The 22,552-nt window shown below is 56.4% G+C and overlaps 2 protein-coding genes across 7 annotated transcripts in view; both read left to right on the top strand.

The window, feature by feature from the left end:
- Nucleotides 1–13,869, top strand: part of ST3GAL3 (ST3 beta-galactoside alpha-2,3-sialyltransferase 3) — a 238,671-nt gene extending 224,802 nt beyond the window's left edge. For 2 of the 6 annotated variants that reach the window (XM_082663765.1, XM_082663764.1), the window contains 3 exons: nt 7,146–7,292; nt 7,471–7,617; nt 12,835–13,869. In XM_082663765.1, coding sequence (XP_082519891.1) covers nt 7,146–7,292; nt 7,471–7,617; nt 12,835–12,924 — 384 coding nt within the window. In that variant the 3' untranslated portion in view covers nt 12,925–13,869. The remainder of the gene's footprint in view (nt 1–7,145; nt 7,293–7,470; nt 7,618–12,834) is intronic. The other 4 variants (XM_082663768.1, XM_082663767.1, XR_014297310.1 and 1 more) reach the window with 3 other exon arrangements.
- Nucleotides 13,870–18,797: 4,928 nt separating this feature from the next.
- ARTN (artemin) lies at nt 18,798–19,835 on the top strand (the record flags this gene model as incomplete). Its single annotated transcript, XM_082657961.1, has 3 exons — nt 18,798–18,857; nt 19,151–19,295; nt 19,369–19,835. 3 exons carry the CDS (start codon nt 18,798–18,800, stop codon nt 19,833–19,835), a joined length of 672 nt encoding a protein of 223 aa, XP_082514087.1.
- Nucleotides 19,836–22,552: the final 2,717 nt, after the last annotated feature.

The following is a 22,552-nucleotide window of genomic DNA, read 5'->3' as shown; positions in this document are numbered from 1 at the left end:
TATTTTATTTTATTTATTTTTGGCTGCATTGGGTCTTCGTTGCTGTGCATGGGCTTTCTCGAGTTGCAGCGAGCTGGGGGCTACTCTTCACTGCGGTGCGCGGGCCTCTCATTGCGGTGGCTTCTCTTGTTACAGAGCATGGGCTCTAGGCATGCCGTCTTCAGTAGTTGTGGCTCATGGGCTCTAGAGCGCAGGCTCAGTAGTTGTGGTGCACGGGCTTAGTTGCTCCATGGCATGTGGGAGTCTTCCGGGACCAGGGCTCGAACCCTTGTCCCCTGCATTGGTAGGTGGATTCTTAACCACCGCGCCACCAGGGAAGCCCCGAAAGCAAATTTTTTTTTTTTTTTTTTTTTTTTTTTTTCGGTACGCGGGCCTCTCACTGTTGTGGCCTCTCCCATTGTGGAGCACAGGCTCCGGACGTGCAAGCTCAGCGGCCATGGCTCACAGGCCCAGCCACTCCACGGCATGTGGGATCTTCCCGGACCGGGGCACGAACCCGTGTCCCCTGCATCAGCAGGCAGACTCTCAACCACTGCGCCACCAGGGAAGCCCCCGAAAGCAAATTTTTTTAAGTTAATTTTTACTGGAGTATAGTTGCTTTATAATGTTGTGTTAGTTTCTACTGTACAGCAAAGTGAATCAGCTATATCCCCTCTTTTTTGGATTTCCTTCCCATTTAGGTCATCGCAGAGCACTGAGTAGAGTTCCCTGTGCTGTACAGTAGGTTCTCATTAGTTGTCTATTTTATACATAGTATCAATAGTGTATATATGTCAATGCCAACCTCCCAATTCATCCCCCCTACCCCCCGCCCAGACCAGATGTTCTTAAAGGTCTCTTTTTGTATGATGGTAATCAATGTTTTGAGGGTTATTTGTTGTCTGAAATATTATAGAATATATTTGTACAGAAAGTAAATAGCTTATATATAACAGAGACTCATGTATTTGTTGATTGGTTAATCCAGGTTAATCATTAGTTCTGAAATATTTTGTACATCTGTAAATAGCTCTCTTTTCAAGCTCTACTTCATTTTACTTATAGTTTCCTTAGTATGTCACCTTGCTCTTCCTCCCATTTTAAGTTTTATGCATGTGAACATTTGGGGGTATGTCTTCTATGTATATATTTTACATAAGTATAGCAGATGTTTTAAACCTCTTTTTGGCTCTTTCTTATATCATAATAATTATACCGTGTATTGAGATATTTGTACACAGCCCTGTCTTTCCTCCTGGGTTATAAACTCCTTTTGAGTAAGGAAAAAAAAAAAAGACCGGCACTCAATGCTCCTGACAAGCTGGCTCAGTGGGTGGTAGAAAGCCTCTGAAGATGTTAGCCCTGAGAGTGTCAAGATCAGATTTGTGCGGAATTGAAGGAAGGCACGATGGAGGCAAGGAGGTCTGGTGGCTCCTGGAGTGACCCCAGTGAGCTGGTGACCTGTCCTCAGGCAGTAGCAGCGAGGAGGGGTGGTGGTGTAGGCAGGAGTGACCACACCTGCCCTTACTCCTGGCTGCAGAAAGCCAGCCACGGTCAGGCTCTCCACTCCCAGACCTCTCATCTTGGCATTCAGACTGCTTCTCCCCCCACAGAGAAGGAGGAAGAGGCTGCAGGAGAAGCAGCCTGCAAGGGCGCAGGGAAGCACTGTGGGAGCCCGGCTGGGCAGGTACTTCTTCCCAGACGCTTTCCCCCGTTGCTCCTGGCTGTTCTGACAAGAGCAGAACGAGTTGCATCAGCAGGAGACCAGAGGCTCCACGCAGATGAGCTGGGTCCAGGCTGGACTGAGGCAGGGACATTCCGGGAGGAGGGATTCAGCCAAGCATGCGGCGCACAGGTGGCCTTGAGGAGAGGTTTGGCCACTCCAGGCCGGCGTCACTGGCTGGCTTTACAGGCCTCTGTGCTGTGTCCTGTGGGTCAGGGAAGCGAGATGTGAGAGGCCTTGGGCCATTTGGATAGGCCTTCTGGAACAGGGCTGTGTTCTGGTGGCAGGCTTGGCAGTGTCACCCAGCAGTAGGAAGGCCTCCAACATCCACTGCCCTCCTGCAGGGCACCCAAGGACAAAGCTGGCCCCCGTCTGAGTGTGTATATAGTCTGTGAACTGGCCTGTGTGCGGCCTCTAACATTGCTGGCCACACCCTCTGCTTCACTCTCGGCTTCTGTGACGCTCAGAATCATAACAGACAAGATTTATTGAGCCCCTGCCATGTGCCAGACATGGGGCCGGATGCTGTAAAACGCACAGCTCTTCATTTAATCGTCACGGCTGTCTGGGCAGTGGGCCTGACGCCCCCGTTATGTGCGAGGAACTTGAGGCCTGAAGAAGTCCTGTGACACGCCCTGGTTGCACAGATGCGGAATCTGGATGTGGACGTGGGTTTCCCAGACTCCGAGGCCCACAGTCTCCCGTGGCATCACACCCTCCCTGCGTCTCCTCATCGCTCTTACTGTTGGTTCTCAGTCTCCTCCGCAGGCTCCGCTGCTCCCACCGACCCCTTCAGTGTTGGTGTCTATAAGGTTCTCCTCTCTTCCTGCCCCACACAGAGATTCTCAATCTCAAGTCGCCAAATGCCCTCGCTTCCAGGGACCCTGCTCCCTTTGGCAGTGGTGTGCGGCGTGTTGTGTGTGTGTACCTGTGTATGATTTTTCTGAGACGGGGAGCCATGGCTTTTATTTGAGAGACAGGCTGAAGTTGTGTTTACTTAGTATTTGTCTGACACAGTGATGCCCCAGCCAGATCCTGGTCTTCCTGTTCCTCCTTTCCCTGGGATTCCTGAGGAGGCCCTGCACCAGGACGGTGACAGGTGGGAAAAATAAAATAGCGGTGCCGGGTCCCAGTGCCCTAATGCAGGCTCTCTGAGACTTGAGTCCCAAGCATAAGACTCGTTCCCACCCCGTCCCAGTCTTGCTCTCTGCCTGAAGGTGGTAGGAGCTTCAGCGCTCTTAGAACAGGTGAGCAGAGCAGGGACCGGAATGCCGGGCCTGCTCCAGGGAGGCAAGCTCTGCCTTGGCGTACCCGCTGCTGCCTGGGCACAAGGAGCCAGAAGGAGCTGTATGTGTACCTGTGACTTTGCATCTCCTACTAGTAAACGTGACACACGTCTCCTCAAATCCAAGAAGTCACATGAGTTGTTTCCCCTCCTGGGAAAGAGTAAAGATGGGAAGAGAGGCAGAAGCCTCCGCTCCACCCTGGAGCGTTTGTCAGCTTCTCAAAGGGGCTTGAGATCGTAAGCTAATTTCCTACCGTTTCACATGGTGGTTACATATGGGACCCTTAAGCACACGGGATAAGCCAAGAGGTGTTGTCTCAGAGAGGGAATCTTGTGTCACAGAAAGACCCAGGCTCTGAAGTTGAATCCAGCTCAGATTCTCCCCAGCTGTGTGTGCCTCGGGGCAAGGCCCCTCGCCTCTCTGAGCCTCAGTCCCCTCTGTGAAACAGGATGCAGGGCACCAACCGGAGTGACCCCTAACTCACCTCAGCGCTTCTGGCGGGGAGAAGGGAGGCCCCAACCATCCTTGACTAGCCCCCCAGACCTCCCGAGGTGGGAACAGCAGTGCTGATAATAAATGGTGTGGCAGAAAGAACACCCATCCTGGCATCACGACGTTGGGTTTGCATCTTGGTACAGACTCTTACGTGACCTTGAACCCGTTGCTTCATCTTGGGTCCCGTACCTGTGAAGTGGGTGAAAGTTGAAGAGACATAAATAATATCTATGAAAACCAGCCTGTAGCCTCCACACCCCCAGCTGTGCCATTACTGCCTCTCCGTCCCTTCCCGAGCAGCCCCTGCCCTTCCTCCTCTTTGGGGGTATGTGGGCAGGCGTGGGCAGGGACCCGGCGTTGTAGGGTGCGGGGAGGATGTTGGGGCCTGCTGGGCTCTGGAGAAGGGACGGGGGCTGTGCTTTGCTCAGCACAGGCTGGTACCTGCCATTCCTTTGAGTACACACCTGATCCTCCCAGGAGGGGCTTCTCCCCAGTTCTGCATAAGATCTTGGCCATTTCTCCACCGTTCCCTTTCCTGCTGGGTCTCACTGTCCCGACCTTTACCCCCTTACACGCACACACTTCTGGACACAGAGGGAGGCACAGGAGGAAGCCGGTCTGGGGTCTGCTGTCTCGTCTCACTGGGGCTGAGACCCAGCGAAGTTGGCCCTAAAGGCCCATCCTTTGAGCTGACGCTTGGAGGACGGATAGAATTTGCCCGAGAGAGAGGTGTTGCCAGAGACGGGGAGATGTGAGGAGGGGGTGGCTGGAGCAGACAGTCCATTGAAGGCCGCAGAAGACAAGCCTGAAGAGATGCTGAGGGCAGTGGAGGAGCCGGGATGGAGTTCATGTCCCCTTACACACCCGCGCCCGGTGCTGCGCTGCTGGGCCACAGAAGTGAATCAGATGTGAGCCCCTGCCCTGGGGCTAATGGCGGTGGTGATAGGAGCTGACCAGTGACTGTGAGCTGGGCACTCAGCCTGAATTATCTCATTGAGTTCTCACAACACAAGATAAATACCCTTAGTATCCCTGGTTTATCCATAGGGAAATGATAGTTTTCTTGCCCAAGGCCTCCACACAGTTGAGTGACCAGAGCTGAGTTTGGATCTGGGCCCAAGGATCTTCTGTCTTGGTCAGCTCATGTTGCTATAACAAAATACCACAGACTGGGTGGCTTATAAACAACAGACATTTGTTTTTCACAGTTCTGGAGGCTGGAAGGCCAGGATCACGGCACTGGCAGACTTGGTGTTTGGTGAGGGCTTCCTGGTTCATAAATCATCATGTCCTCACTTGGTGGAAGGAGCGAGGGATCTCTTGGGCCTCTTTTGTAAGGGCGCTGATCCCATTCTCGAGGGCTTCACCCTCAGGACCTAATCACTTCTCAAAGGCCCACCTCCTAATACCATCACCTTGGGCATTAGGTGTTCAACATAAATGAATTGGGGGGCGGGGATGGGCCACAAACTTTCAAAGCATAGCAGATCTTTTTTTATATAAATTTATTTTATTTATTTATTTTTGGCTGCGTTGGGTCTTCATTGTCGTGCACGGGCTTTCTCTGGTTGCGGTGAGCAGGGGCTACTCTGTGTTGCAGTGCGTGGGCTTCTCACAGTGGTGGCTTCTTCTGTCGCAGAGCATGGGCTCTAGACATGCAGGCTTCAGTAGTTGCGGCACGCAGCCTCAGTAGTTGTGGCTCATGGACTCCAGAGTGCAGGCTCAGTAGTTGTGGTGCATGGGCTTAGTTGCTCTGCAGCATGTGGGATCTTCCCTGACCAGGGCTCAAACCCGTGTCCCCTGCATTGGCAGGAGGATTCTCAACCACTGTGCCACCAGGGAAGCCCCTATAGCAGATCTTAACTCCATATTTTATCACCTCCCAAAGGTTAGAGGTCATTTCTACCTTGGGATGAAGGTATTCAGGAAAGACATGAGAAAGGAGAAGATGCTGAGTCTTAAGAAACAAGTAGGGTGGATCAGGTGGGTGGAGGCGGGGAGACCATTAGAGACAGAAGGAGCAGCATCAGCAAAAGAATGGAGGCACGAATCAGTAGATGCGGACTTAAGATGGGCTGAAATGAAAACTGGAGCAGCAGGCAGCATTACTGGCTAAAAATCTCTGATCTCCTGTGGGCAGTGGTGATGTGATCTGGTTTGTATACAGAAAGATCATTCTGGCAGAGAGCAGAAAGTGGTTTGGGAGGCAGAAGTGGCCCATTCTGGGCACTCATTTTGGGTGAATTGAACTCAACAATTATTTTGTACTTTTCCAGTCACTCTACTGGGCTCTGGGGGCGGTTAGTGGCCAACAAGACAGACACTGGACATGGCCTCATTATAACAGTCCATTTGAAAGATGATGAGACCTGGACTTTAGGTGGTAGCGGTGGGCTTGGGAAGAAAGGATGGATCCGTGGGATTCTATAGAAAATAGAATCGAAATGACCCAGATGACCAGTAGGACAGTACGAGCTGGAGAGACGAAGAGGGATGCAAAGTCGATTCCCAGGCTTCTGGTTTGGAAGATGGAGTGGACAGCAGAGGTTAGGGAACACAGAAGGAGGAGCAGATCTGGGGGAACCAGAAACAACTGAGATGTCCAGCAACAGAGGGGTTGCTTACATAGGCTATGGGACATCCCTGGGACATCTCTCCAGCCTACAGGATTGGTTTGTGACTTTCTCCAGCAGCACTCAGGAGCCCAGTTGTAAGGGTGGGAAAGGTGGATGTATGGCTTGATCTAAGTTCATGGTTCCCCTGGGCTAGGACAATAGAATGACAAGGGGCAGGGTGTTGAGTGTGCTCACGAGAGAGTGGCTGAAGCGATATACTCAAGGGACTAGACCAGGGAGGGCTCGTGTACTGAAGAGAAAGGCAGGGCTGGGAACTAGAGGAAGGGAGAGAGGTAGAAGGAGAGGAATTTGTGGCCCTGGAGTGGACCCTGGGGTGTCAGGTTTGTTTCAGAGCTGATGCCTTTGCAATCCGGTACTGAGATCCCTCAGGGAAGAATCATCCCATTCTGCAATTAAAGAACTGAAGCCTAGAGAGCTTGTCACCTGCCCAAAGTCGCCCAGCTCCATCGGTGGCAGAACTGGGCTTGGAGTGTTGTTTTCTGCTCTGCCATACTAGCTCACATTCTGTCTTTATTTTTCAGGTTCACTTTAGAACAGTTGACTGAGAGCGAGGAAATTCAGCAGAAGGGAAAGGAGGCGAGCCCAGCAGAGCAGATAGGAGAGAGAGGGCAGGCTCCTCCTGGGCCCCTCAGTAGCGGCGAAGGGGAGGGGTACTGCTGGGCCGTTGGGTCCTCCTCGTGGCCCAAGACCCACCCCCCCGCCCAAGGTCAGAGCAGCACAGCCCAGTGCCCCACGCCCTGTGCCCCGCCCTGCAGCTCACTTGGTATCCTCCATCCACACTGGCCCCACTGTGCTCGCTGTGCCCTACCATGTACCTTGTCTCTGCCACACATCCTGTGTCCCCAGCACCCACCAGGTCGTCCGTCCTCCAGCCGTGTTTGTTCCCCACGCCCCAGGCTCCCTGTACACACCTTATGCCCCCCACCTTGTTTCTCATTAGCCTGTACACACTTTGGGTCCCCACCACTCACCCAGTCCCCTCACAAGCTGTGTGCCCGCTCATGCCCACTTGTGCTGTGTCTACAGAGCGCGTCAGATGGCTTCTGGAAATCTGTGGCCACTCGGGTGCCCAAGGAACCCCCTGAGATTCGCATCCTCAACCCATATTTCATCCAGGAAGCCGCCTTCACCCTCATCGGACTGCCTTTCAACAACGGCCTCATGGGCCGCGGGGTGAGATGTCTGGATCCTGGGAGAGGGAGAAGGGGACCTGGGCCAGAGGTGCCTTGGGAAGGAAGGACAGGGCGGCAGGGTGGGGACAGAGGATTCAGTTCTCAGGAGCAGAGCTCAGCTCTGGAGAGCTTCGCTGAGGGTCTCCGCCTCACTCGGAACCCCCTTGCCCTCCATCCAGAACATCCCGACCCTCGGCAGTGTGGCAGTGACCATGGCACTACACGGCTGCGATGAGGTGGCAGTTGCAGGCTTCGGCTACGACATGAGCACACCCAATGCGCCCCTGCACTACTATGAGACCGTGCGCATGGCAGCCATCAAAGAGGTGCAGGGCTGGGCGGGGGGCAGCCCCTGGGCAGGACGAGGGAGGGCTAAGTGCCAGCAGGAAGGACAGCCTCTGACTGCGCGTGTACAAACGAATGGCCAAGGGACGAGCCAGCTTCGGGGCTGGCTGCTCAGAGCTCCCTGGAAGGCATCCATCCCTGCCCGCAGGCCTCTGCCCACCAAGCGCCCTTCTCCCTGAACTTCCCCTCCCTGGCCCTCTCCTTGTCCTGGTCCAGCCCCTGCCTCCTCCTTGCTGCTCCCCAGCCACCACATGCCCATCTCGGAGCAAGCTCACAGCCCTCCTCTCTGCTTCGATTCTCCTCTTCCCTCAGAGGACCTCCTCACCCCCTCAAACAACCCACAGACGTTACCTCTCCGTGCCAGGATGCCCCCATACCTCCTCCACCCTTCCCCGTGGCCAAGCACTAAAGCTTTCTAGCACCCAGAGTTGCTTCCCGGGTGATTCATATGTTCAGGTACCTTAAGTTCTCCCAGTCAGCTAGCCTCTCCCGGCACCTGTCCCTTCACAGCAAGAGCCCATGTGGAAAATCCAAGCGCCTCTTACAGCACCCTTCGCTTATACCACTCATCTCCCGCTGCTCCCAGCCTGGACCCTGGGCATCTGGAGCTTGTGCTTTGAGCAGCTTCTCTACTCCTGCATCTGGGTGGCGAGGGTTCTTAGTGTCAATCTCCCGGAGTCCGAGCAGACTCATGGTTCAGCCAGCGCTCATCCCTGCTCATCAGTCTCTCACATGCCCATCTCCAACTCCACTGCACTGTTCAGGCCTTATGCTCCCCAAAGCTCCCTCCCTCCCTCCCTCCCTCCCCTCCTCCACCCCCTCCACCGTGAGAAAACTGGAGAAAACTGCAGCCCCAGGGGTGCTCTGCCCCTTCGCCCTCCTCACTCCCACTCACCCTTCACCCCTCGCAGCCGGGCTTCCCCCTTCACCTGACATGCCTCCCACCAAGTTCACCAGTGACTCAAGGCTGCTGAGTCCAAGGGACACGCATCAGTCAGTCCTGTCGTTTCTGATCGCTCTGAAACACTTTCTGTGTTGACCGGCCCTTCCTGAGACGCTCTCCTGCTTGGACCCTTGAGTCGGTCATTTCAGTGCTGCTCCTGTTTCCCTCGCCAGGCTCTCTCATTCTCTTCCTCTGTGTCCTGGATTTCGGTGCGTCCCTTAAGAGTCAGCATTAGCTAGGGCTCCATCCTAGAAGTCTTCTCTTCTCACTCCACATGTTTCCCAGGAGATTCACATCCCCATCCTTGGCTTCCGTTCCCATCCATATTGTCTTAGGCTTTTTGGGTTCATTCAGTCGGGCTTGAGTAATTTCGAGTTATTTCAAGGAAATAAGAGAGACTTGGGAATCTCTTGAGAAGCCAGAAATAGCCTTACAGCTGGGCCTCCTGTTGCCTGGAATGGGGTTCAGGAGTGGAAATCTCATCTTGGGTCCGGGAGAGCCCCTGACCTGTCTCAGCCCCTCAGCAGTGGCTCCAGCCCTGCCTCATTTTCACCAGGACCCTGGTGGTCTCTCTGTCTCTGCCTCTCTTCACATATCTTCCTGCTGCTTCATCCCCTGCCAGCACCCACTGCAAACTGCTCTCACTGCTTTTACCTGCCCCCTGGCTTCTGTTTACTCCTATGTTTGGTCTCTTGCATTTTCCTTTTATATATACTTTATGTAAAAGTTTTAGGCAGGAGGTGAGAGGCCGCAGACGTAGGCAGTAGCCGGATCACGAAGGGCTTTCTCTGCCACGGTAAGGAGCGTGGACGTTGCTCTGAAGGCAGGAGGGAGCTATGGACCAGTTTTAGGCTGTAGATTAGCATGCAGTCGGGTCAGTGTGGCTGCAGCGTGACCTAGAGGGTTCCAGGCAAGAACAGAAACCAGTTGGGACACTGTCTCAGCAGTCTAGGCAAGAGATGAAGGATCCTGCACTGGAACTGTTCAGTGCTGATGGGAAGACAGAGGTAAGAAACGGTTAGGATTTTCAATCAGCAAGGCCTGGAGGTGGCCTCCATGCAGGAATGAGGTGGAAGGACACCACCTTCCCTGAGGTGCCCTAGTGGAGGCTGTTCCCTTTCTGCCACCTGCCACATCTCAGTTGTCAGGCCATTGCCCCCGCCCCCCTTCCTCATCCTGTAGAACCGTCTGGCTCTGAGGCTCACGGCATCTGCTGCACCACCTCCACGAGGAGTGCTGAGTGCTGGCGATGAAATCAAATGGCCTGGGTTCAGAGCCTGGCTCTGTACCTTCCTTTCCTTATCAATACAAGGGGTAATGTTAGGCCTGGGAAAGAGTCGCTGTGATGACGTATAGAAGAGGCCTGGCCATGATACGCGCCCATACGTGTTAGCCACTGCTATTAATATTAATTTTTTCACCCCTACTTACTCTTGTTACCTCTCAGCACCCTAGGGAAGTCACTGAAATGCTGTTGCTTGGATGTAGGGTCCCTGTTGTCACATCAGGGTGTCTTCAGAAGGCAAGTGAACCATTCTGTGCCCTGGCCCCACCGTTGCTTCACCTCCACCTGACTGATCAGTCCATTTTCCAGGCCCAGTGAGAGCCTGGGGATGTGAAGACAGTGGGGTGAGGACCGAATGCCGGCGGGCTATGTGAGGGGTGTCAGAGGCGTTCATAAAGGAGGAGAGGACTTCCCTGGCGGTCCAGTGGTTAAGACTCCACACTTCCAATGAAGGGGGCGCTGGTTTGATCCCTGGTCGGGGAACTAAGATCCCACATGCTGCGCAGCGCACCCAAAAAATTAAAACAAAACAAAAAACATAAAGGAGGAGAGAGAGTAGAGAAGGGTTAGAAGTCGCAGGGTTGGGGAATTCTCTGGCAGTCCAGCGGTTAGGACTCTGCGCTTTCACTGCTGACTAATATCCTGTAAGCTGTGCGGCGTGGCCAAAAAAAAAAAGAAGATGCAGGGTCGTGGAGACCAAAGGAGGGAGTGCCTACAATGTCCAGCACTGCAAGGAAGTCCCGGGAGATGTGTGCTGAGAAGTGGCCGTCAGATGCACCAGCCCCGAGGGACTGGGCAGGAGCCAGAGAGTGAAGTGGGCTCACGCAGGAGTCTGCCATGGGAGGGAAATCTGGGCTGGAAATGAGGATCTGGGGGTCGTGAGCACAGCTGCTTGTTCAGATACAGGGGAGGCATGGATGAGGTTTCCCAGGGAGATGACAGAGGAGGACGTGCAATGGTCAGGGCAGAACCCCGGGGGCACAGACATAAAGATGGGAAAAGAGCTGTGAGAAGGAAGGCTCCTCTGCGAGCGTGGTCTCTGCATCCAGAGTCAGGGGTCCTGGTGAGGCTCCCAGAATCCTGCCGCAGCCCGGGGACAATGCAGGCGGCGTAGCGAGGAGAGCACTGTAGGCTCCTGCGCTGTGTGCGCCAGGGAGAGATTGGGAAAGGAGAGCCAGAGAGGCGGCGTTGCCTGGTCCAAGAGAGAGATGCGTCCAGGCAGACTTTTTTGTTTACTCTGTTATTACGAACTTTGTCAAACACCTTCAAAGTATAGAGAGTAAAATACTGCACTCCCGCGTACCGTCACTCCCTCCCCCAGGTATCCCCCAGCACACAGACCTAAACCTTCCTCCCATGCCTCCCCTCCCCGCTGGTTATTGGGAAAGAAGTCTCAGACATCGTATCATTCCAGCCATAAACATTTCAGTAAATTTCTCTAAAAGATAAGGACGATTTTTTTCAATATTATACCATTATCGCACCTGGAAATTTAACAGTAATTCCTTGATATCATCAGCTATCCAGTCCTCTGCTGACCTTTCAACCCTCAGGGACTCCCAGTGGGTGTTCTTGAAACTGACCCATCAGATTGGTTACTTCTTCCTGGGGAGTGATGCAGGCATGGGTTAAGTAAAGAGGTGTATGAGTTTCTGTGCTCGCTTGGATCCTGGCCCTGCCATTCTTCCATGCCTGCATTTTCTTTCCTGGAAAATCTAATTTCATTCAACACATATGTCCTGAGCACCTACTCTGTGCCAATCAGTCCCTGCCTTCAAAGACAGACAGTGAGCCAGATGTCTGAATCTTCAAGGAATGAGGGTGAGTCACCCGGTGGTCTGCGACATGGACGGGCAGTTTGCAGACGGCTGAGGAGAATGCCAGGAGTCAAAGGAGCCAGAGGTTCAAGGGAGTACACAGGGGCAGTTGTGCAGATGCAGCAGCAAAGAGTGAGGGAGAGCCTGCCACCTCCAGGCACCATGAGTGTGGGTGTGAGCGAAGAAAGAGCATGTCTGGGGGATGCTGTCCTTGGGGGCAGCCAGGTTTGTGCTTAGCACAGGAAGTTGAAGGGGGTGTTCAAAGGAGACGAATATAGGAGATTTTGCCCAAGTTTCAGACTGAAAAGATTTGGAAGGTTGGAGGAGGTTGACTGGGTCAGATAAGGACCAGATAAGAGCTGTTAAGTTCTCCACACCGGTGTATAGTGGCTGTGACCATCCTAGGGTGAGCCTCAGCGCTGACGGATGCAACAGAGCGGTCAGCTGTGTCCAAACTGTGACAAGGCCATTGGCTTTCGTCGTTCCTCTATTCATTCAATCCTGTTTCATTCTTTGAGAGACTCAGTCATCACAGCTTCCTGGTGAGAGCACTGGGGAAAGGAGAGAACCTGAGCCTGGGTGCAGTCTTCCGCAGGAAAGCCCTGGAAGGCAGCGTCTTCCCTGCAATTTTCATATTAACCGTAAGATGAGCCTCTGGCCCCCTGGCTCCTCTGGTCTGAGAGGCAGGATTCCATTAGCTGCCCCCAGGCCTGGAGAGTGGATTGCAGCAGGCCAGAGAATGACTAAGCCGCCCCACACGGTTCCCTTTCCAGCAGGGCCCAACCCCAGGCCTGGGCCGGACCTAAGTGAGTCACATTGCCTGACCTCAGGGTGCCTAGGACCTAGGGGCCCGGAGAAGCCGCCAGGCAAGGACAGGTGGAAGGAGTGAGAACAAGGTTGGAAAGCCTACATGTCTAAGACTTGGAAGAAGTTAAGAGGCCGGGGAAAGGGGTTAGAAGGTTATTTCCTCCAGGTCCTGGGAAGGGAGGAGGGTGAGCTGTGGCACCTCTAGGGCAGACCTCCCACAGTCAGAGCATCGGAGGGCGGTGGTCGGAAGAGGGCGTGGAGCCCTGGGAACCTGCGTTCTAGCAGGGCCACATCCCAGCAGCCACCTGGGCTGCCCAGCTGACCACTGCTCCATCTTGCCTTTCAGTCCTGGACGCACAACATTCAGCGAGAGAAAGAGTTTCTGCGGAAGCTGGTGAAAGCGCATGTCATAACTGACCTAACCAGTGGCATCTGAGGTGGACCCAGCACGCGGCCACAGAAGTCCAGCCACCGCCACCTGCCCACTTCATTGGCCTCGGTCTGGCTCTGCCTGAGAGGTGTGGGAGCCTTCAGACCCAGAGAAGGACAGTGCCAAGTGGCCCCAGGGGTGGTGAGGCCTTGGTGGGGCAGCCAGAGTTGTGTCTGCTCAGAGCCCAGCCTCAGAGACCAGCACTAGGCCTCACTCTCAGCCTGGGTCCTTGAAGCCAGAGGGCCAGGAGGCCACTGGCCATGCCCAGCGGGCCCAGCATGCAGGAGGCGGACATTAGGCAGCAAGGCTGCTGCCAGAATCATTTCTCCAATCAGTGTTCAGTGTATTATCATTTTGTGAAGTTGGGGTGGGGGGAGGGTAGGGATAATTTATTTTTCAATAAGGTTGGAGATGTCAAGTTTGGTCTACTGACCGTGCAGAAGACCCACTAAAGGGCCCCTCAGGCAGTGGTACCAATGGGCTCCCTGTAGAGTGGGAGTGCCAGGACTAGCCTGTGCCCTGCTCTGGGGCTACAGGGAGATGGGCAGGATCTCAGGCCAGCCCCTTCCGGCTCATGACACTGTTTGGCCTTTCTTGGGGAGCAGATGAGATAGTCCCACTCAGCAGCCCCCAGCTGTCCCACAGAGAAACGCTGGAGCCATCCTTTAAGCCAACAAGACGTCCCTAGGCTTGAGTGGAGAGAACTTCAGAGCTCGGGCGGTGAGGCCTGGCCCAACCTGATGGGAATGCCCCTCCCCCCCCCAGCTGCAGCCGACCCAGAGGACAGCGCCCCAGGCCTGGGGTGACAACGTGGCAGCTGTTCTGGGTTTCAGCAGTGAGACTGCCAGGTCCTTGGGTTCTGCCTTTAGCCTGGACCAGAGGGAAGCGAGGCTCAAGGACTTCACCCAGGCTGTGGCAGGCATCCTGAGCAGCCATCATGGAAGCAATAAAGCTCTGCCCTGAACCTGGCCTCCTCTTGCTTCCTCTGACTTTCCTGGAAGAAACGGGAACCTGGGGCCTCAGCAAGTATGCTAAACCCAAGGGCCATCTCTCCAGCCCTCCTGGGTCCCTTTCACTTCTCATGTTAGCTACAGGACCTGGGTAGCCACCTAGGGGCCTTCTGGAGCCTCTCCTGTCCTATAGCCGTCCTGCACCCTCTTTGCCTTAAGAGAGGCAGTCTAGGGGCATCAGGACATGCCTCAGAATCTACCCTGCTGCCTCCTACAGGAGCCAGAGTTCAGGGGATTGAAGCACCACCCCGTGCACAGTGCCACTGGGTCACCACAGCCCCAGCACTACAGGGACAGAGGTTCCTGCAAGCACAGGAAAGTTGCACGGCCGGGCCCCCAGCACACAGACCTAAACCACTCCTGGCAGCTCCACTGAGCCCTGGAAAGACATGCCCTCCCCCTTAGCACACAGGCACCCGGTCTCCCCTCAGGACCCCTCTTTCTGCACAGAACAGGAAGGCACAGCCCATCTCTAGGCCCCCTCTGGCAAACATTATTTTATTATTTTTTTAAAAATTTATTTTATTATTATTATTTTTTAAAATTTTATTTATTTATTTTTGCGGTACGCGGGCCTCTCACTGTTGTGGGCTCTCCCGTTGCGGAGCACAGGCTCCGACGCGCAGGCTCAGCGGCCATGGCTCATGGGCCCAGCCGCTCCGCGGCATGTGGGATCCTCCCGGACCAGGCCACGAACCCGTGTCCCCTGCATCAGCAGGCGGACTCTCAACCACTGCGCCACCAGGGACGCCCTATTTTATTATTATTATTTTATTTTTATTTATTTTTGTCTGAGTTGGGTCTTTGTTGCTGCGTGTGGGCTTTTCTCTAGTTGCGGCCAATGGGGCTACTCTTCGTTGCGGTGTGCGGGCTTCTCACTGTGGTGGCTTCTCTTGTTGCAGAGCACGGGCTCTAGGCGTGTGGGCTCAGTAGTTGTGGCTCGCGGGCTTAGCTGCTCCGCTGCATGTGGGATCTTCCCGGACCAGGGCTCAAACCCATGTCCCCTGCATTGGTCTTAACCACTGCGCCACCAGGGAAGCCCCTCTGGCAAACATTAGAAAGGACATCCCAACCTTACCCCCTAGAGCCCTGGAATCTGCTCTGTCCCTTCCCCAGCATTCCCAGGCAGGCCTGAGAAAGGCCAACGCACTCCTGCCCCGGAGGCCATAGGCCTGGGAGTGAGCTTCCTGCCAGAGCTGCCACGTGGCAACAGGTGGGGCTGCCTGGCCCCGTCACCTCTTACCTGACATCCCAATCCAAGTGCCATTCCCTCTGACTTCCCACGTGCCCCTTTACTGCTGCGCTTTGTGCTCAGACAGAAGCCTCCTCAGCCGAGGGGAAAGTGCGGCTCTGACGGAGGGACAGGGAGACCCAGAAACTCCCTTCGATTCTGCTGTAAACAAGGCCACTGTGATGCAAACTCCAGTGCTTCCTGTGTCCTACGTGAATGGCGCCCCCTGGAGTTGTGCAGGGCATAGGCTGCATGCCAGCAAGCAGCAGCCCTGGCTGATAAAGCCCTGGGGCAGAACCCACCCCCCGGGGCAGCCAGCTTGGGGAGGCAGCAGAACACAGAGCTGCTCACCGCCTGGCCTCCTGTCCCACAGGGGTCCTGCCGAGCCTGGGAAAGTCTGGCTTCTAGTCCCCACGACTGCACATTAACTGCCCTCCCAAAAGCTGCGGTTCTCCACCCGGCCATACACCAGAGTCACCTGTGCAGATGTGGAAAACTGCACATGCCCATTCTGATTCAGGTCTGGGGTGAGGCCCAGACTCAGGTAGTTTTAAAAGGCCCACAGGTGGTTCAGACGCACAGCCAGGGTGCAGCTGGCCCACACATGTTCCCTGAGCACTGTCAGCTTCACCCACGGCTTCCAGATGTCAGTTGGTCAACGATTCCCAAATTACCATCTCCAGCCCAGTTCTCTTCGCTTTGCTCCAGGCTACGAACTCAGTCACTTCCTGAACATCTCCACTGGGATAATCCACAGGGTCCTCCAGCCCGGCACGTCCAACACTGAACTGATGAGCTCCTGCCCCCAACCTACCCCTCCTTCAGGAGCCCCAGCTGCCAGAATGCGTCCCCTCCTCCCGGTCACCCAGGCCAAAGGCATGCCATCCTACTTCCTCACCCCATCCAATCAGGCACCAACTGAGTTTTCAAAAAGATGTGTTCCTGAAAGAGCGCACAAGGCCCCGCACTCTCCCCACAATTCAGCTTCAGAATCCTCTCTCCCCCAGCAGCCTCCTGACTACCTCCAAACCACCCTCCCCACCACAGCCAGAGCCAGCCGCTGACATGCACGTTGGATCACACCATTCTCCTGCCTGAAACCCTTCAGTGGTCCCCAGTACCACTAGGATGAAGTCCAGACTCCCTGTTAGGACACACAGGATCTGGCCTTTCCTTACCTCTATCCATGTTACCCATCCAACCTCCATCCCACCCACCAGCCAAACTGCCATAATTAGGCATCTGAAATACTAGCCTCCAGCTCCCACCTCAAGCCTCAGTGCAAAAGTTCCTCCGCCGGGACCCTCCCCTTCTTCAGCCCCTGGCACCCACTCCTACCAGCGCCGCTGTGCCAGGCTGAGCAGCGGTGTTTGCAGGTGTGTCTGTACTCCAAGCCCCAGGCGGCAGCGGAGAGAAGCGGCAGCGGAGGGGAGCGGCGGCGCCACAGGAGCCGGGTCAGACCGTGAAAGCCCCAGCGCAGTCAGTGCCTCTCGGACTTAAAGAATGCAGTGGGTCTGTTGGGAGACGAAACTAGCGGTGGATCAGAGAGAGCATCTACTGCAGAGCGGCCAGCCAGGACGGCGGGAACCCGAAGGCCGGTGGGCCAAGGCAGGGACCGGCCTGTCCCCTCCCTCTCCCGCCCTCTGCCCGGCCTCCCAACTCCCTACTCCCAGTGTCTACAAACTCCGAACACTCAGTGTCCATGCCGCTGCGCCGCCTGGGTTCTCCACTCTGTCCTGGGGGCCCTTCCCAGCATCTCCACCCCACCCCACCTTGGGGGACCTAGTGGAGCCAGGGGGACCAGATTCCAGAGGGTGGAATGGCCAGGTGAGCCCTGAAAGGTGGGGCGGGGCGGGGGGTGCTCGGGCCCCACCCCAGGATCCGGTGACGCCGGGGCTGGAATTTGACACCGGACAGCGGCGGGCATGAGGCTGCTGAGGGATGGAGTTGGGCCCAGCCCCCAGACACGGTCCACGGGCTCCACCAGCAGCAGGTCCCTCGGGTCCCAGCCCTCGCTGTGTCCCAGACCCAGAGCCCTGCACTTGCGGTAAGCCGACCTGTTTGCCCACCTCTCGTCCCAGCCCGGGGGCTAGAGGGAGCAGCCAGGGTCGTCCCCCTCCACTCCTTTCTTACATCCTCCCTCTCTTGGGCCTGCTGCGCAGCTCTCCGCCCCTCCCAGCCCCCCGCAGTCCCTCTTGTCGCTTGTTGGACTGTGCTAGCCCTGCTGGCCCGCTGTAACGTGAGGCTTCCGCTGCTGCTACAGGGCTCAGACCAGCTGCCAAGCTTTTGGCTAAAAGGGGCACTGCCAGGTGCACAGCCCTGGGCATGAGCCTTTCGAGCTGCAGGGGAAAGCCCAGCACTGGTCCCAGGAAAGGTGCCTAGGAGAACACAACACAGAACCCCCGGGGTGAGTATCGGGGGCTGGTAGATGGGGAGGAAAGGCAAGGGCTGGAGGACCAAGTGGCCCCAGATTGCCGGGAGGGATACGTAGGGCCTGAGCTGCCTACGTCCCAAGAGACCTGCTCCTGGGCTCCCCCTAGTGCAGGGGGCCTTTAACCCTGCCTTGCCGGGCTTTCCCTCCATCAGTGAGAACAGTCACTAGCCTGGCTCCTCAGGCCCGTATTCCGTTAGCCGAGCACACCTGGCCCTGGAGGACCTCACCAGGGAGGACCAGCCCACAGGTATGCAGACATTCTGTGTGCTCGGGGGTCGGGGTGGAGGTGACTGCTGGGACCAAAGAGCAGGCCAGCTAGTGAGGGCTCATGAGGCTCCAGAGAGGTGTTTGGGAGTGCCAGGCAATGTGGGCTCACAAAACCTGGTGGGACTCCGAAAGCCCAGCTGGGCTCAGGAAGGATGGTTCGTGGGGGAAACTTCTAGGAGCAGGGCCAGGCTGCCAGATCCAGGGGAAACTGGAAGGGGTACAGACCTGGACCAGCTCTCAGGGTGGCTACGCTCGCAGAGGCCAGTCTCCTGTAGAAGCAACTCCAGGGAGTTGCTGGGGCCTGAGTCTAGCTGAAGGTAGGGGAAAATCCCACCCCCCGTTTGAGTCCACAGGCTTGGCAAATGCTACCCCCTGGTGGCCATAGGGAGCCATGGCCCAGGCCTCATGTTCCTAGAGGGCTCATCACCCTCCACCATCTGCTGGGTGGGCAGCACAGGCTGAAGCCTGGGCCTCACTATCATCAGATAACTCAGGTCAACCAGCAAGCACCCTAATTTTCCCCCAGGCCACAACTTCCTCCTCTGTGGCATGGAGAGAAGGCTCTCTGTGAGATCAAGGAAGGTCCCCTTCCCCACACGGCTGCGTGGGTCTACCCTTGCGACCTTAGATAATTGCTGAGCTTCTCCGAGCCTTGTTTGCTCATCTGGAGAATGGGGATAACACCATTTACCTCATGGAGTTGTGAGGTCTGAAAGAGGGAGCAGGTGCAAAGCACCACGAAATAGGTTCTCCATGCAGCCACTTCTGCTGGGTTGAGCCCAGCTGCCCAAGCCCCTTGTCCCTCATCTGGAGAAGCTGAAGTGGAGAGATGACCTGCTCAAAGGATAGATCATGTCTCAATGTTCCAAGCTGCCTCAAGAGGAGGGTGGGGGAACAGGTCAACTACGGCTGATGGGAGTTCCTGGTGTTGACAGAGATGGAGCCTGGACGTGGAAGCCCTTCTGTGCTGCCCCTCTGGCCCCGGCCTAGGCGGCAGGTGAGTGGTTCTCCCAGTAACTCCCACCTGGTATCGAAGAAGGGTGGCTTGACTAGGGAGGGAGAGCAGGGCTCCCTGGGCAGGCGTCAGAAGTAGGTGGGGGAATGGTCAGGGAGGGGCCAGGAGGAAGGAGGGAGGTCAATGCCCTCCGGTAGTGATTCCTTACCGGGGCTCCCCGGGGCAGCTGATCCATTATCCTCCAACCCGAGCCCTTCCATGCGGCCCCAGTCCCTCCCTGCGCCCACCAGGGTTTCCTCCTACCCCCTGAGGCTCCACCTCGTCTCTCCGAGCAGCCTGCCCTGTGGCCTACCCTGGCCGCTCTGGCCCTGCTGAGCAGCATCGCCGAGGGCGAGGCCTCCCTGGGCCCCGCGCCCAGCAGCCCGGTCCCCCGAGAAGGCCCCGCGCCGGCCCCGGCGCCCCCCGCGGGTCCCCTGCCTGGTAGGTGAGAGGGCGAGGGCGCGGGGCGGGGCGGGCTGGCCGGGGACCCGCGCGTGACTGCGTCTCGTTCCAGGGGGCCGCGCGGCCGGTCTGTGCGGCGGAAGAGCCCGGCGGCTGCCGCCCCCGCCGCCCGCGCCCTCGCCCTCGCCCGCTGCCCCCCGAGGGCCCCGCGCTGCGCGGGCTGGGGGCCGGGGCGGTCGCGGGAGCCGGGGGAGCCGCGCGCGGGCCGCGGGGGCGCGGGGCTGCCGCCTGCGCTCTCAGCTGGTGCCGGTGCGCGCGCTCGGCTTGGGCCACCACTCCGACGAGCTGGTGCGTTTCCGCTTCTGCAGCGGCTCCTGCCGCCGCGCGCGCTCCCCGCATGACCTCAGTCTGGCCAGCCTGCTGGGCGCCGGGGCCCTGCGGCCGCCCCCCGGCCCGCGGCCCGTCAGCCAGCCCTGCTGCCGACCCACGCGCTACGAGGCCGTCTCCTTCATGGACGTCAACAGCACCTGGAGGACCGTGGACCGCCTCTCGGCCACTGCCTGCGGCTGTCTGGGCTGAGGGCTCACTCCGAGGGTGTGCAGACGCACCCTTACCTGTGGGTCTAACTGCCTGGGACCGGCCAGGGGCCTTGGCCGGAGACGGAGGCTTCAGCCGGGTGAGTGACGGACATCAGCCCTGTGGAGATAGAGGCACGACTGACCAGCGGCCCCAGGGCTCTCACCCTGCCGGCCTCAGCCCCGCAGACCCCAGAAACCTCAGCTGTGGAGACCCGAGGACCCACTGCGCACAGACGCTGGCAGTGACCAGGCCATGGACCCAGGACTCCTCCTCTGGAGAACCCAGATGTGTCAGGTCGCAGCCTCAGCCCAGGCCTGGGGGGACAGATCTGGAGACACGTTGCAGTTGTGTTGCTGAAGTGCCTGTGCTGGAGTGGGCCTTGGACTCACTCGTGGGAGCTGGACCCCTATTTATTACTTCTAAGTTATTTATTTACTTCTGTGGTTTGTCAGATCCTTTGCTGGGCTGTGGGGGCCGGATGGAGGTCACTCCCTGACCATCCCACTCACAACTTCAGGCGCACTCAGCAGTCATAGGCCTGGCCCGGGACTGCCTGTGCCCACCCAGCAGCTCTGGGAAACGAGGGGCATGGAACACAGGCAGAGTGAGTGACAAAGATGTGTTCACCGGTCCCAACAGGCCAGCCAGCTCACAACCCCTGCACAGTCCCCAGCGGTTGGAGCCTGGGGTTACTGGTGGAGAAAGCCATACCCTTGAGACCTCTGGCATGCTGCGAGCCTTGTTTCATGGTGAAGATGCAGAGAACCATATATTGCCCCACCCCACTGTCACTGATCAGAGTCCAGGGCACCCTGACAGGTGCATAGACTGCCTGTGCTTGCAGATGGCCCAGCACGGGGAGCTCACTACCCACATTCCATGAAACAGCCCAAGTCAAGTGATGAAGAGGCTGAGGGTGGGGAAGAGGGTGCAGTGGGAGGCTGGTTTGGAGGGATGAAGCACAGAGCATCATGGGGATAAGAAAGCAGGAAAAGACTGAGGGTGCCTAGAGAGACCTGCATCTTGGGTAATGAACAAGGATATTCACTTATCCATTCAACAGATATTTATTATTTTATGTCAGATGCTGGGTAGACAGCAGGGATACAGAAGTGAACCCATGATCTCAGCTCTTAAGCTTAAACCATGAGAGACAGACAATAAATAATTTACATAAATAATATTTAAATTCAGTTTGGCAAACAGTATGAAAAGGACAAGCAGCTAACAGGTACACACTCTCATCTGGAAGGAAGAAGAGATTAATGCTGACCCTGGCCTTCCACACTGTCCCCGAGTCATATCTCAGAAGTCAGTGCAATCCCTCTGAGCTTCTGTGTGTGTCCTGTGAAAACTTGTTTCCTGGGCCCAATGAATTTGTCCTATATGATTTTTTTCTTTGCAAATAAGATCAGGATATGTGTTTGGACGCATGCTGGGTCTGAGGAACCATGGGACATCTAGAGGGGTCGTCAGGAGGCAATGGGCTGTACTGGTCTGGAGCTGAGGAGGCAGGTCTGGGCTGGAGATTGATTTTGGCAGCTGTGAGGACAGAGGCAGTAGCTGCAGCCAGGGGTGCACGAGGCACCATGAGAGTGAGGCAGTTGAGGCTGGGATCCCTCAGGCATTTGACCGCATTAACCAAAATTCCTTCGAGCTGCCTAAGTGCCTGCCCGCTTTGGCACAGGGGCCCCCTTCTCCCAGGCTACAGTGAGGAGCTGGCACGGGCTCTCTGAGGGCTGTATGCATTCCGGGTCAAGGAGGAGAAACAAGTCTGTGCTTCCATTCTTCTGTGTTCGCTGCCCCAGTTCTAGGTGCCCCCAAAACTTTGGTGCTCTCGTGCTGCCCTCAAACACCCCCTTGGCCCTTCTCTCTGCCTCCAAACTGACTCAGGATCTTCAGTCGCCAACCCCCACCTCGAGCCAAAGAAAATGGCAGCAGTGCCATACAGTTTGGAGGCACCTCATGAAGGCCTGGGCCCTGGTCCTGGCTGGGGGTGAAGGGGGGGTTCTGTCAATTCCAGGGTTATTGCGACCAGGGAGCCCCTGCTGGAAAGACTCGAAAGCCTGGCAGAGTTCTCAGACCCTCCAGGCCCTACCCCTTAGTGGACATCTGTGCTCTCAGAGCCACTTACAGGAGATGGGTTGAAGCCACGTCTGACAAGGCTCAGAGAGAGAGCCAGGTCAGAACTCCAGCCAAAGACGCTAGCTCTCAACACTCCCCAGATTGTCAGTCCTTGGGGAGTAGGGTCCCCCCAACTCAAGGCTGCATTCTGGGCCCCAGAGAGATTGTGCCCGACAGCTTACAAAATTGTGGATGAAACAGCAGCTTCTCCAAAAGGAACACATTCCCGCAAGAACTAGTCTCAGTCTGCAGCCCACAATGAACCAAATTCCTCTTAAAAATAAGTGAAGCTGTTTTCCTCAAACAAGTTGCAGAGCTCCTCTTCTCTGCCTACAGCTTAGCAGAGGCCACCAGGCACGTGGCCTCACCAGGTAGAGCACTTCTGCTCCTCGGGAGCCACAGGTAGCTCTAGAATCTCTTTTTTTGGCTGCACCACAAGGCTTCCAGGATCTTAGTTCCCCAACCTGGGATAGAACCCATGCCCCCTGCAGAGGAAGTGTGGAGTCCTAACCACCGGCCCGCCAGGGTGTTCCCCAGACTCTCCATTTTGACTGTAGTCTGTTTCATATTTGCAAAATGACGTTGCCCACTTG

Source organism: Grampus griseus (genome assembly GCF_964374135.1).
Source record: "Grampus griseus genome assembly, chromosome: 1".
Taxonomy (NCBI): Eukaryota; Metazoa; Chordata; class Mammalia; order Artiodactyla; family Delphinidae; genus Grampus; species Grampus griseus.
Note: the sequence above shows the minus strand (reverse complement) of the source record. Positions and strands in the feature narration are given on the sequence as shown.